Source organism: Canis lupus, chromosome 34 (genome assembly GCF_003254725.2).
Source record: "Canis lupus dingo isolate Sandy chromosome 34, ASM325472v2, whole genome shotgun sequence".
Lineage (NCBI taxonomy): Eukaryota > Metazoa > Chordata > Mammalia > Carnivora > Canidae > Canis > Canis lupus.
In genome coordinates, this window is record NC_064276.1 from 754,389 (window position 1) to 769,209 (window position 14,821).

Consider the following 14,821-nt stretch of genomic DNA (forward strand, 5'->3'; position numbering starts at 1 on the left):
GAGGCACAGTGCCTTCCCCTGCTGAGAAACTCTGCAGGGAGGCCACTGTTGTTCCCTTGGGAGTGCATAGGTAGAAACCAAGACAGAAAAGAACCTTTGCTCTCAAATATCTTTTGAAAGCGTAAAGGGTGTGGTTTTTGTTCTCCTCTGACAAAACAGCCAAACAAGTCTCAGTGTCCACTGTTCATCAGGTCCAGGCATGTTTGGTGGGTGAACACATTTCCCATACACAATACAATATACAATGTGGAAGTAATTCTCTTGTGGCCTGGGAGAGGCCAATGGCTCTAGGATTTAGCTGGGGAGTCATGAAGTTTAAAGCTGAAACTAGTTCTGTTTGTTTTTGCATAATGCTGGAAGGAAAAGGAAAAGGAGGTCTAGAATTGGAGGGATCCCAAATTTATGCCCCTCGACTTTCTCTGTTAAGTTCCTACCCCAGTGAGTGCCTGGTCATGCTCATCAATCATGATCAATTCACAGAAAAATTTCCTTTGGAGCAGTGTTCTCAGGATGGGCTGCGTGTTAGAATCGCCAGGGGAGCTCTTGAGAAACACCAGTGCTCAGGCCCCCCTTGGGACAAGATAAGGTAGAGTTTTGAGGGAGGGGCATCAGTATTTTAAATTCTTTAAAAAAATATTTTATTTATTTATTTGAGAAAGAGAACACACAAGCAGGGGAGGGGGCAGAGGCAGAGGGAGAAGCAGACTCCCCGCTGAGCAAGAGCCCAATGCGGGGCTCCATCCTAGGATCCTTGGACCACGACCTGAGCTGAAAGGCAGACACTTAACCGACTGAGCCTCCCAGGTATTGGATTTTGAAATTCCCCATGATTCTAATAGCAGCCAGCTATAAGCACTCTGGTCTATTGTGACGAATACTGGGATTCTTGAATTTCATTCCTATGCCATACGTAGAATGAATGGTGGCATCATATGTATTTTAGCTTGTGGGTGAAATTATATGGCTCCTTGATTTATATGGCCCTGTGGAACTCCACAAGAGAGGCATTCCTGATTTGGGGTAAATCCACTGTGGGGTGAGAGGGAAGACAGAATTTGTGGCCATGTGCAGGTCCACTCAAAGCTTCACTCAGAGCCCAGACTTTGGTGTGCAGAAAACAGACTGGAGGTTAGAAGGTGGATGATGGAATGTTGGGTGCACAGGAGGTTGTGGTGATTGGGAACCTCCGTCCAGCAGGTTTGGATTGATTTGGGCGAAAAATCCACATGCAGTAAAAGGTTAAGAGGGGATCTTTTACTGGCTTGGAAAGAATGACACATAGCGGGGTGACTAATGGGGAGATTTGGGAGCCCTGAGAACTTCAGAGAAAATAGACAAGATTCCAGAACTTACTTACAGGACAAGAAGATTGATGGGACCTTCTCACCTTAAGTGCTATCTCTTTGCAATGGAGGGGAGCGTAGTTCTTGTTGAATAAAGGAGGGCTTAACTGTAGCACCTGCTGTGAGTGGGAATAGTCATCGTGAAGTGTCTTTCCCTTCTAGAAACCACTTTGCTGAAGGGCTCTTCATGTGAGAAGGAGGTGCCGTGCATCCTCTGTGTGTGTGGCCTTTCACCAGGAAGGGGTAAGAAAAGGCGTGTGAAAAGTACAGTCAGGAGTGGAGAGTTACTAGGCTTGGGTCTCCCCCCGACCACAGAGCAGGTTTGGATGCTCTGGGAAGCTCCACAGAGGTCTCTCCCAGAGGATAGGGGGCCCTGTGGGTTAGAGTGAAAATGCTGGAAGACAAAGAGGAAGGCTTTTCTTTGTTGGAAGATGTGGAAAGTGGATTGACTGGTATGGAGAGGTCTCTACGTGGAAGTGAGCAGGAGAAGCACTTCCCTCAGTTTTCATAAGTCAATTGAAGTAGGATGTATGCTAAGTGAGCTTAGTTATATTTGCTATAAGTTGAAGGAGAGTTATCATCCATAGCCAGAAATCCATAGGTAGAATTTTGTGCAGTGGTTTATGCCTAGACACAGCAGCATTGATGGAATTCTGAGCCTTTAATCATGGGCTCAGGCTGCACTAGAATAATGTGTTCCAGCCCTTAATTACTTGAGAGTGACTTGTAAATGATTAATTTGGTTAATTTTTCTACTCATTAGACCATTAAGGCTCTACTATGTGCAAGGTACTGTTCTAGGCACCGGGGATATTGCAAAAATTAAAATAGAAAACATCTCTCTCTCTGTGGAGCTGATACTCTTGAGGGAATGATGAGAGTCAGTTGATATTTATTTTATTTGAACCCTCAAAAAATAAGAATGACCAGGTTATACATGTGGCAGATTACCAATAATGAGGCATTTCAGTTGGGCATATGCTTTGAGTAATTTCTTCTTCCGCTCCTGGATTTGCCTTGATTCATCTACAGTTGGGGAAAATGATATAACGTGAGGCTAACTGGCCTGAAATGATCAAACCCTGCCTTTGGCCTCTTTGGTACTGTGGTACAAGTGATGAATTATCTGTGGACTTGAGATTGATATTGAGAGCCAAGCAGAATTAGTCTCAGAGTTATTTACTTTGGTGATTCAAGATAAAGAGTTTCACCTGTAATTCATAGACTCACATTATTTACGGTTATCTCCAGTGAGGATCTTAATCTAGATTATACTCTCCTCTACCATGTTTGTTACATTGCTGCATGCATCTGTATACATAGAAGAACAATACACCCAAATCAAGAAAATAGAAATGCATTCATTCAAAGATATACAACTGCCTCTCATTAAGCTAAGATCTCTTTCTCACATTCAGACCTGCAACGAGGCTTATCATGTCACCTGGAAAAACATTTTTTTTTTATTGGAGTTCGATTTGCCAACATATAGCATATCACCCAGTGCTCATCCCATCAAGTGCCCCCCTCAGTGCCCATTACCCAGTCACCCCAACCCCCCGCCCACTTCCCTTTCCACCACCCCTTGTTCGTTTCCCAGAGTTAGGAGTCTCTCATGTTCTGTCATCCTCACTGATATTTTTTTTTTTAAACAAAGAAATACTTTTTGGCTGAAGAACCATCCCACACCCATATACTTTGCTGTGGGTGGGATTAGCCATCGTGGAGTGTCTTTTTTTCCCTTCTAGAAACCACTTTGCTGAAGTGCTCTTTGCTGTGCAAAGGCATCCTATGAAGACCTGGTGTATACAGTATGACCTAGATAAAAGTGAGGTTGTTCAGGCAAATGCAGCAACAGTGGGGAAGGCATGGATTCCAGCCTAGTGGGTGCCCAAGCAGGGAGCCCACCTTCTAGGCACTTTTAGGAGTTGAGAATGGGTGGTTACCATTTGCTGAAACACAGGAGTGTGATGAAAGAACTGGACACAGGGCATGTCAGCTGAAAACCGACTGGACACCAGTCCATACTTGGCACTAAGATGTCTCTGATGTAACTCAGAAAATGGTGCCAATTAACCCTAGTTTCTACCCCCTGCACAGCTCTTTCTATAACCCATGCAGTGTATATGGGGACCCCCACATCAAGAGTGCCCTAGGTAATCCTTTTTTTTTTTTTTAAGATTTTATCCATTTATCGATGAGAGAGAAAGAGAGAGAGAGAAAGAGAGAGAAAGAGGCAGAAACACAGGCAGAGGGAGAAGCAGGCTTCCATACAGGAAGCCTGATGTGGAACTCGATCCTGGAACCCCAGGATCACGCCCTGAACCAAAGGCAGATGCTCAACTGCTGAGCTACCCAAGTGTCCCCCCACTTTTAAAAAGATTTTATTTATTTATTCTTGGGAGACACACACACACACAGAGGCAGAGACACAGGTAGAGAGAGAAGCAGGCTCCCTGTTGAAAGGAGCCTGATGTGGGACTCGATCCCGGGACTCTAGGATAATGCCCTGGGCTGAAGGCAGGCGCTCAACCACTGAGCCACCCAGGCATCACCCTAGGTAATCCTTGAGTGAAAATTTAAAGAAAAAGTGTTTATGGAATATCAGTTTGAATGGCTACAAAGCTCTTAGTTGCCTGGGACAACCATGTCTTGGCCTGGGCCTACAAACACAACAGGGCTTGATTCCCAGCCCTGCCACTTGACTGTGTGCTCTTGGGAAATTGTTAATGGTCCATAGTCTCAGTCTCCTTGTGTGGAGATAGTAATGTCTGCTTTATAGGGCTTTTGAGACAATGAAACCTAGGCATAGTAAGTGAATGATGGCTAGCAGAGCCATAGCTAGCAATGCCATCAGGATAAATAGCAAAATGTTCTCTGACACATTTGAGAGGGTTGGGGAAAAGGATGTTCCTGCTCAGCCACAAAAGGGCCCCTAGACCTGACATTCACTTCTGGCTGTCAGTGTTATCAGTGGGGTAGACCTGGGTCTGAGATAAATCTGCCGACAGGGCTGGGCTTTCTAAGGAGTTTAAACATTTATACAATTAAAAAATTATTATTGAAAAGTTTTATTCCTCCTGAATTTTGATGTCTAGGGTCATTGCTTTGGTCATGCCATTTTAATTTAAGTGCTGGTTGACTTAGTGTTATCTTAAGACTCCTCCAATTTAATCTTCACAAATACTTTTTAAGTTTGGACTTGTTATCTTCATTTTACAGAGGACAGTAAGGTCTCATAGAGATGGGGAATGTCAACCTGCATCCAAAATGGAATGTGTGTGGTCTCATGTATACAAGCATGCAGACTTGTGCTTAACTATAGAGTTAAAGGCAAAAGTTACTATGTTAAAAAAAAATTGGATGGGTAGGTTTGCCATGAGACACTGTCATAGAGCTTTATTAAGAAAGCATATGCATTGGGTCTTTGTTGGGATTCATAGTTTAAAACCTTAAATCTCTTGTTTGTGTTAACTTTTGAACCAACGAGGAGGAGCTCTGATGATAGAAAAGGAATGGTGCTTGGCGGTCTGTGAGGCTAATGCTTTGAGTCTGGAGTTACAGAAACTGAAGTCTGGAGAGACTGGCTGACATGTGCAAGTGGCAGAGCCAAGACTGGAACGTAGGACTCTGACAACCAAGGCTCATTTGTCCACATGAAATTGGTGGCCTTGAAAGCAGCACTTGTTTCTTGTGAGCTAGCATATTAATTACCCTTTTCTTCCACGGTGGCAGCAACATACCTTGTCAGCAAATTGCAGAAGTGTTTCACTACTTTCTAGAATTCTTTGAACCTTCTTGAAAGGTGCCTTCTTTCCTGGTGCCTCCCCATGTCTATCTGTTGGTGCAAAACAATTTTAATATGATTCTTAAAAAAATGTTTCATTGTCCACCTCTCGCTGTTACCAACCGCTACCACCTTCCTTTTCCAAGTGTCCTCCATGTTTCAAAGGCTACCAGGACAGTCACCTCCAGACAGCCAGTCATCTGCCTGCTGGTTGCTGCCATTCCCTAGCAGCCACAAAGCTGTAGGTTTAAGTTTATGGGCTGACAGTGCTCTAGTCTGGTCACTAAATATTTGTTTGATGCTATTGACTTCTGGTGGTAGTGAAAAAACCAATTCCCACATTGTAGCAGGATACCTTAGGGTAAGGCGGTGAGAGTTGAGATTGACAAACATGTGACTACAGCTGTTTGCTTCATATTACTGGTCTTTAGGAGATAGAACAATCAGTTTATGCAAGAACATATTTGTTGCTTAGCATGCTTTTTAGTGTAGCTCTGAAAACATTTACTTTAAAAACACTCTGATAATTCGCTTTGTTCACATGACACTAGTTTGAAATTTTTCTTCCTATGTGATACTTAAGTAAAAATAGAATAATTAGCGTTCTGTTTTAGGGACCAATCTTTTCTTTCCTTTACTAGAATATATATTTTTCCTTTGGAGTCTTACAAAATCAGGTCATAGAGAATGTGTTGCCATGGTAGAGTCTTATTTCAGTCTCTCTATTCTTTGGAAGCCTTCAGTTGTTTCACATGCAGACTCTTCTGGTTCTCTAGTTCTTTTCTTTCTTTGTCGCCACCCAGCATTGGCCATCTTGTTTTGATGCCTGATTCCTGGCTCCCCTGGTTGCCTACCATGTTCTCAAGCTGCTAAAGTCATTTAGTACAAACCCTGAGAGTTCCCTTTGAAAAACATTTTATTCCTCCCTGCCAAGAAGGAAGAAAACAGTTGAAACAACAGGACATCATCCTTGTTTTAGCCATATTTGAAAAGAGATTTAAATTTACTTCCATATGATGTTTATGGAACATATACTTTGTATCTGGACCTGTGTTAGTTCCTTTAGAGAGAAATGGCAAGAAAATAGGTATATTTATTTTTTTTAAACCTTAATTTCTCCCTCCACCCCTAATTCTTTTAAACAGTCCCTTCAAGTCTGGAAAACAAATGTTAATTGAATGGGTCCAGGGATGGCCTTTCAATCCCTCTGAAATCCCCAACTTTTTCCTCTTCACTGTTTTTTAAGTTCTTTTTGTGTCTTTAAAAATTCTTTTTCTTTTTTTAGAGAGAGAGCACATGTGAGGAGTGTGGAAGGGGGAGGAGGAACAGAGGCAGAAGGAGAGAAAGAGAATCTTACACAGTCTCCACACCCAGCATGAAGCCCAATGTGGGGCTCCATCTCATGACCCTAAGATTATGATCAGAGCTGAAATCAAGAGTTGAATTCTTAGCCAACTGAGACACCCAGGCACCCCCCAAAATTCTTTCTTGATTGTAAATTTCCCTCTGTCTACTAGTACCATACTTCTTTCCTTTATAGTCAAGTTTCTGGAAAGAATAGTTTATATTCAGTATCTTTGTATTCTCTTTTCTCGATCATCTTTTTTTCAAGGCTACATCCATTTGCTTTCTGTCCAATCAGTGAAATTATCCTACAAGGATTACTCTATTATGTATTGCTGCATAACAAACCCACCATAATGACTCACACCAGCAACCACGATCTATTATTATCTCTCTTGAGTATATAGGTGATTGGGCCTAACTGGTGGTTGTTCTGCTTCATGTGGCATAGGGGTGAGTTTCAGTCATCTGTAGGCTTGACTAGGTTGGAATGTCCAAGATAGCTGACTCATATGGAGGAAAGTTGGTTCTGGGGTTTGACTAGGTTGTCTGGGGCTGTTGACCAGAATGTCTTGGTTTTTCTTCCATGTGGTCTCCCAGTGTGGTTTGGACTTCTCACAGCATGGTGGTTGGGTTCCCAGAGGGCATTCCCAAGCACAAAGGCAGAAACTGAAGATCTCCTAAGGATTAGTCTAGACAGGTTTGTAGTCTTACTTTTCTGCACATTGTTTTGGTGAAAACTGGTCATAGGGCCAGCCATATTCAAGGGGATGGGAGATCATGGCATGGTTATATACAAAAGAGCTGTGGGATGATGCAGCCCATCTTGCAAACACACAATTAGTTACTAAGGATATCCTAACCTACCAACCACTCCTTTACAGCATTAGTGCTGCTTGGCCCCATGGTTTACTGGTTGTGCTCTGTCCCTGTTTGTCTGTCCCTTATCCTCCGTTATTTGCTCTTCTTTCCCTCTTTGCTCTTGGCATATTGGTAATCCCCGAGTTTCTTCCCTTTTTGCTTTTCATCCTCCATTTCTTTCTTAGAAGATCACATCTGTACTCATGATTTAAAGTTTGATTTATTCACTTGATAAGTATTTATTGAATAAGTAGAATGCACATACCACCTGCTGGATGAAAGGGCTGATAGCATAACTGTGCAGGTTCTGCACTGCACAACCCCCAAAGATACCATTACATTGTAGTTTTTGTCTTGATTGTCTCTGTCAGTGTCATATCAGTGATTCTCAGCAGGAAGTGATTTTGTTGCACTTTGCATTTGGCAATGCCTGGAGACATTTGTCATTCTTACAACTCAGTAGAAGGGAGTTACTGACATCTAGAAGGAAGAGACCAATGGTGCTGCTAAATGCTTGACAGTATGCTAACCCTCACAATGAGAAAGATCTGTCCCATAAAATAAATTGTGCTGCATTGAGAACCTGTATCTACATCTGTATCTACAATGCAATTTCCCCTTGAGTTTCAGAGATGCATTCCCAACAATCTGTTCGTTCTGGGCTCTGGGAATGCTGCCATAATCCACTTGACTGGCTTTCCTGCCTCTAGGCTTGCATCACTTTAATCCACATTCTGCACTGCTGACAGAAAGACTAATTAAAAAAAATTTTTTTTATTGGAGTTCAATTTGCTAACATTTAGCATACACCCAGTGCTCATCCCGCCAAGTGCCCCCCTCAGTGCCCATCACCGCAGTCACCCCAATCCCCCGCCCACCTCCCTTTCCACTACCTTTTGTTCATTTCCCAGAGTTAGGTGGAAAGATTGATTTTTTTATGCAGCATGGACAGCTAACATCTCTCCTGATTTGAAACTCATCAGTGATGCTCCATGGACTTCAGATAACATTTAAATTTCCTAATGTGGCCCACAAGGTGTTTTGTAATCAGATTGCTTTCTCATTTCTCATTATGTCTTTCTAGTTCTTTTTAGTTCAGCCATCCTGGCTACCTTGTTTCCACAATGTGCTATTCTTTCCTATGCCTCTTGGCCTTTGCATGTGCAGAAATGGCTCTCTTCAGGGAGTGTGGCCAACTGTCCTTCAACTCTAGGGTCAAGCCACCTCTTCCTGGAACTTTTCCTGTCATTGCTACCTCTACCTTTCCTCAGCCCCAGGCTGGAGTGGGGAATCTCCTTTTTGCAACTACTCTGAAGACCCATAAATGCCCCTGCATTTATCTGATGTTCCTGTGGCAACTGTCGTTACCATCCTGTCATATTTACATTTTCTGTTCACATCCTGCCAAGTAGGCTATGAGATTTTTTGAGGTCACTGGGTAGCATTTGCCTCTACAGTCCTGGTACCTATTTGGGGTTTAATAACTCCTCTTCCTGGTGCTGACGGTTGACATTAAAGGTAATGTACTTAATTCAAGAAATGAATTGGAGGCTGAATGTCTACCAATGGCAAATGGTTGAATAAATTATGGTATATCCATATTGTTGAATATTTTATAGCTATCACAGATAGGAATCGCTTGGATTAAAGTAGAAAAAGGTCTGTGGTGTATTATTAAGGAAAAATGCATGAAAAATTTTACAGTATAATATAGAGATATGTGTATATGTTTGCATATGTTTGTATGAGCATAGTATATATGGAAGGATGTGCTTCATACTGCCCACATTGTTTATATTGAACATATCTTAGTATTATAATTAATAATCAGTTTAAAAGTAAGCAGTGGTATTCAGAAATCAATTTCAAGACCAGATATGAATCTGTAGGCATACAATAAAGGTAGGAGATAATGTAGGAGAATGTTACTTTAAAGGTTTAGGGAATGTTTACAAAAGAATGGGGATCTCTTTTTGTGTGTGTCTGTTGAATGTTTATATATGCATAGAAATAAATCTGTAAAGATTTAGAACAAAATAATTGCAGTAATAATTTCTGGATGGCAGATAATTTTTCTTTTTTTCTTTTAGCTTCTCTGTGTTATACAATTTTAAAAACAACGAGCACATCTTATTTTCATGATAGAACAACATTATTTCTAAAAATGGAAGATAGTACATAAAAACTGGTACCATTAAAATGTCTGTTATTCGAATACTCAAGACTTGATAAAGCAACCATCACATGAAATTATTATAAAATGAATCCATTTGAGAACAGCGGCTGCCACTAACATTTTTATTCCTTTCTTATAGCAAAGACTGAAAGAAGAGAAGGAAGCCAAACGGGCATGTTTGGATGGTAGGCATGACTACTTATTTGCGATTGTAGCTTCCTGCATAGACCTGGACAAAACTGAAGTGGAAGATGCCATTCTTGAGGGGAATCAGGTGAGATACATTTGAGTTCTCACTGACTTACGGAAAGCACAGAGAGTCTATTGACTCTGTTCTATAGCAAGATGTGTGCTGGGCTGTAGAGGAGGATGTATGTTTTAACATGGGCAAGACTCCATTCCAACTGTATAGCTGGTGACAGACTGACTTTAGGGCTCTCCAGATGTTCATGTTGAACATTCAATATCTGCATGTTTCTGAATCCAGTGAAGCTGGGTTCAGGCGCCATCTTGAAACCTGAGTTAGGAGAATAGAATCTTCTCTCAGCTTCTGATTTATCATGTTTTGCATTTATTTTGTCCTAACCTGAGTGATTGAATGGTGCCATAGCTTCCTGGCTTTGACTTTAGTTTGGCAACTGAATATGGTTTCTTTTGTTCTTGAGCTTGACTTCCATTTTCTGTCACGATTTCCCTCCAAAATCTGGGGTATGATTTGACTTTGGAGGGGCAAGATCAAAATATGGGAGGATAGGAGATCCCTGGGTGGCTAAGCGGTTTAGCGCCTGCCTTTGGCCCAGGGCGTGATCCTAGAGTCCCGGGATGGAGTCCCACATCGGGCTCCCGGCATGGAGCCTGCTTCTCCCTCTGCCTGTGACATATTCTGCCTCTCTCTCTCTCTCACTCTATGTCTATCATAAATAAATAAATAATTCTTAAAAAAAAAACAAAAACAAAATATGGGAGGATAGAATTCCTGAGTACCGAGGAAGGCATCCTATGATGGTTGCTGAAGGGTTTTGTTTTTGTTGTGTTGTTTTCGTTTGCTTGTTTGTCTTTTTAGGCATAAAAATAGAAAGAGAGGGAGAGGATGAGTCCTTTCTGTTGAGAGGAGTGCACACTATTGGTAATGTTTTTTAATGGTATGCGTGTAAATGTTTAACAACCAGCTTTGAGCAAAAGGGTAGAGGGAGGCACTATTTTAAGTGTTTGCTGATTTCTTTGGTGTTAATACTCCCACCATGACTGATTCCAGACCTTCAACATGATGGTACGAAAGGCATAGTTGGAAAGAGTTGTGATCAGCTGGCTGTAATGAAACAGTATGAGCTAGCTCCAGCACCCCACTGGCTTTGTTCTTTCCTGCCATGTCACTCTGGTGGGTCACTAGGGGTCAGTGGAACAGTGAGGGGTGGATAACACTAAAATGGCTCAACCACAGAATGGATCAATCAGGGATTGAGGAAATTTCCTCCCCTTTCTCCTCCTCATTGCAACTAACATTTGTTGAATATTTACCAGATGTCAGTCTCATCTAAGTGGCTTCCATCAATTATCCCCATTCAATTTTTATAATGCCAGGAAGGAGGTAATATTATTCTCTCCAAATGGTGGCAAAGAACAAGAAAGAGTCACTTACCTGATTTAGTCTTGGAGAGATTGTTCCAGAGGTGAAATGCTTAACTCTGCCCCACCTCCCAATTCAGACATCTGGATTTGGGATCCTGCAAGTGGAATAAATGAGTAAAAGTTCTGAACTGTAGGAAACCCAAGTCACACTGCTATGTCATATTCAGGACTAGGAATGTCAAAATCTGGAGGTTGAAAGAGAACACTCTAGCTCAGGCTCATAAGCAAAGTAGAGCAGCTGGAGTTTCAAACTGGTCTATTGGAAGTAGCTCCTTCATATTCTTGGCTTGGAAGTTAATCTCAATGAGGGCATCCCACTTGGCCCCATAGCATCCTCAATCAAGGAAGTGTAATGAAGGAAAGAGGGCAACTTGCTCTTCCTTGTATATAATAGTTTTATCTATAGTGTGGTGGAAATTGAAGAGGGCTTATTTTTTTCACAGCTAAAATTTTAGGCTAGAGTTCATCATTTGAAAACATTATAAATTGTGGTAATGACATAGAATGTAAAATTTACCATCTTAACCTTTTTTTTTTTTTTTTTAAAGTAGGCTCCATACCCAGCATGGAGCCCCATGTGGGGCTTGAACTCACAATTTTAAGATTAAGACCTGAGCTGAGACCAAGAGTCTGACACTTACTTGACTGAGCCATCCAGGCACTCCATTAATAATTTTTAAGTACACACTTAAGTAGTGTGAAGAATGTTCACATTGTTCTGTAACCAATCTTTAGAACTCTTTGTCTTATGTAACTGAAACTCAATAGCATCAAACATCCCATTCCCCCAGCCCCTGAAAATCACTATTCTCCTTTCTGTCTCTATGAATTTGACTATGTTAAATGCCTCTTATAAGTGGAATCATACACTGTTTGTCCTTTGTTACTGGCTTATTTTATTTAGCAAAATGTCCTCAAGGTTCATCCATGTTGCAGTATGTGTCAGAATTTCCCTCCTTTTTAGGGATGAATAATATTGCATCATATATATGCCACATTTTGTTTATCCATTCATCTGTTAATGAACATTGGGTCATGTCCATCTTTTGACTATTGTGGATAATGCTGCTGTGAGCATGGCTGTATAAGTATCTCTGCAAGACCCCGCTTTCAGTTCTTTTGGGTATATACCCAGAAGTGGAATTTCTGGATCATAGAGTAATTCTATTAATATTTTGAGAAATTACCACACTGTTTTCCATAGTGACTATACCATTTTTACATTCTCACCAACAGGGCACAAGGGTTCCAATTTCACCACATCTTTGACCATATTTATTTTTGTTTTATTTTGTTTTGTTTTGTTTTTGGACAGTAGCCATCCTAATGGGCATGTAGATTTTATCCTTTTTCTTCCAATTTGAATTTAAAACTATGTCAATGATTTTAGAAAAAGTGCTTCCATAGTAGGCCAGTTGGCAGACCTCTTCTTGTATAGTGAAGTTTATGGACTAAGTTCAAGACTGCTGTTGGATGGAGTGTGCCGAGAGGAGGGAGGGGCAAGACGGCGGAAGAGGAGGGTCCCCAAATCACCTGTCCCCACCAAATTACCTAGATAACCTTCAAATCATCCTGAAAATCTACGAATTCGGCCTAAGATTTAAAGAGAGACCAGGTGGAATGCTACAGTGAGGAGAGTTCGCGCTTCTATCAAGGCAGGAAGACGGAGAAAAAGAAATAAAGAAACAAAAGGCCTCCAAGGGGGAGGGGCCCCGTGAGGAGCCGGGCTGAGGCCGGGGCGAGTGTCCCCAGGACAGGAGAGCCCCGTCCCGGAGACGCAGGAGCTGCACCGACCTTCCCGGGGGAAAGGGGCCCGCAGGGAGTTGGAGCAGGACCCAGGAGGGCGGGGATGCCCTGGGGCTCCCGGGGACACTAACAGACACCTGCGCCCCGGGAGAGTGCGCCGAGCTCCCTAAGGGCTGCAGCGCGCACGGGGGGACCCGGAGCAGCTCGGGGGGCTCGGGGGCGGCTCCGCGGAGGGGGCTGCGGGGGGGGGGAGCAGCTCGGGGGGCTCGGGGGCGGCTCCGCGGAGGGGGCTGGGGGCGGGAGCAGCTCGCGGGGCTCGGGGGCGGCTCCGCGGAGGGGGCTGCGGGGCGGGAGAGCGAATCCATCAGCGCAGGCCCCGGAGCACAGGGCGCTGGGACACAGCCCAGGATCTGGCCTCCCCCGGGACAGGCAGTGGCCGGGAGGTCCCAGGACAGCGAGGACGCTCCTGCCCCGAGCTGAGCAGATCAGCGGCCCCGCCCGGAGCCTCCAGGCCCTGCAGACGGAGAGCTCCATGGTGACTGCGGGGGCTGACTCCAGGGCTGCAGAGCTGGCCCCGCCACTGCGGTTGTTCCTCGTGGGGCCTCACGGGGTGAACAGCCCGCACTGAGCCCTGCACCAGGCAGGGGGCGGAGCAGCTCCCCCAAGTGCTAACACCTGAGAATCAGCACAAAAGACCCCTCCCCCAGAAGACCCCTAGACGGACAAGTTCCAGGGGAAGTCAAGGGACTTAAAGTATACAGAATCAGAGGATACTCCCCCGTGGTTTATTTTTTTTATTTTTTGATTTGTTTGCTTCCCCCACCTTTTTTCCCCCTTTCTTTCTTTTTCTTTCTCTCTTTTCTCTTTTTTTCATCCTTTTTTCTTCTTTTTCTCTTTTCTTTCCTTCTTTCTCTCCTCTCTTTTTCTCCTTTTCCCAATACAACTTGTTTTTGGCCATTCTGCACTGAGCAAAATGACTAGAAGGAAAACCTCACCTCAGAAGAAAGAATCAGAAACAGTCCTCTCTCCCACAGAGTTACAAAATCTGGATTACAATTCAATGTCAGAAAGCCAATTCAGAAGCACTATTATACAGCTACTGGTGGCTCTAGAAAAAAGCATAAAGGACTCAAGAGACTTCATGACTGCAGAATTTAGATCCAATCAGGCAGAAATTAAAAATCAATGGAATGAGATGCAATCCAAACTAGAAGTCCTAACGACGAGGGTTAACGGGGTGGAAGAACGAGTGACTGACATAGAAGACAAGTTGATGCCAAAGAGGGAAACTGAGGAAGAAAGAGACAAACAATTAAAAGACCATGAGGATAGATTAAAGGAAATAAATGACATCCTGAGGAAGAAAAACCTACGTTTAATTGGGGTTCCCGAGGGCGCTGAAAGGGACAGAGGGCAAGAATATGTATTTGAACAAATCATAGCTGAAAACTTTCCTAATCTGGGAAGGGAAAACAGGCATTCAGATCCAGGAAATAGATTTCCCTCCCCCCTAAAATCAATAAAAACCGTTCAACACCTGGACATTTAATAGTGAAGCTTGCAAAGTCCAAAGATAAAGAGAAGATCCTTTGTGGGACCCAGGAAATGGAACAAAATCCCCTACCCCTGGACAAGCAGAGCAGGACTGACTCTATTTTAGGCTGCCCCGGCCTTGCGCTGACCTGCTTATTACTTAGGGCACTGCCCCGCCCTAGTCAAAGACCAGGACACACCCTAACCGGAAATCCGGCTCAGCGGACCAGCATGACTGTGCAACTTTCTGCGTATCCCATTGGCCACTGGCCCCTATAAAGTTGCTAAGCCTCTTAGTCTCGGGGTCCAAGTCCCTGCTCCTCAGCCTCGGGTATACTTGGACCCAGGCTGGAGCTTGTAAGTAAACCCTCGTGTGTTTGCATCAGTGTCGGCTCCTTGGCG

At 43.3% G+C, this 14,821-nt stretch overlaps 1 protein-coding gene across 1 annotated transcript in view; it reads left to right on the forward strand.

Moving 5' to 3' along the window:
* DNAH5 (dynein axonemal heavy chain 5) overlaps positions 1–14,821 on the forward strand; it is a 303,601-nt gene that overhangs the window by 65,270 nt on the left and 223,510 nt on the right. Inside the window, exon 2 of the mRNA XM_035710321.2 lies at positions 9,651–9,785. Within this exon, the coding sequence (XP_035566214.1) occupies positions 9,651–9,785 (135 nt within the window). The remainder of the gene's footprint in view (positions 1–9,650; positions 9,786–14,821) is intronic.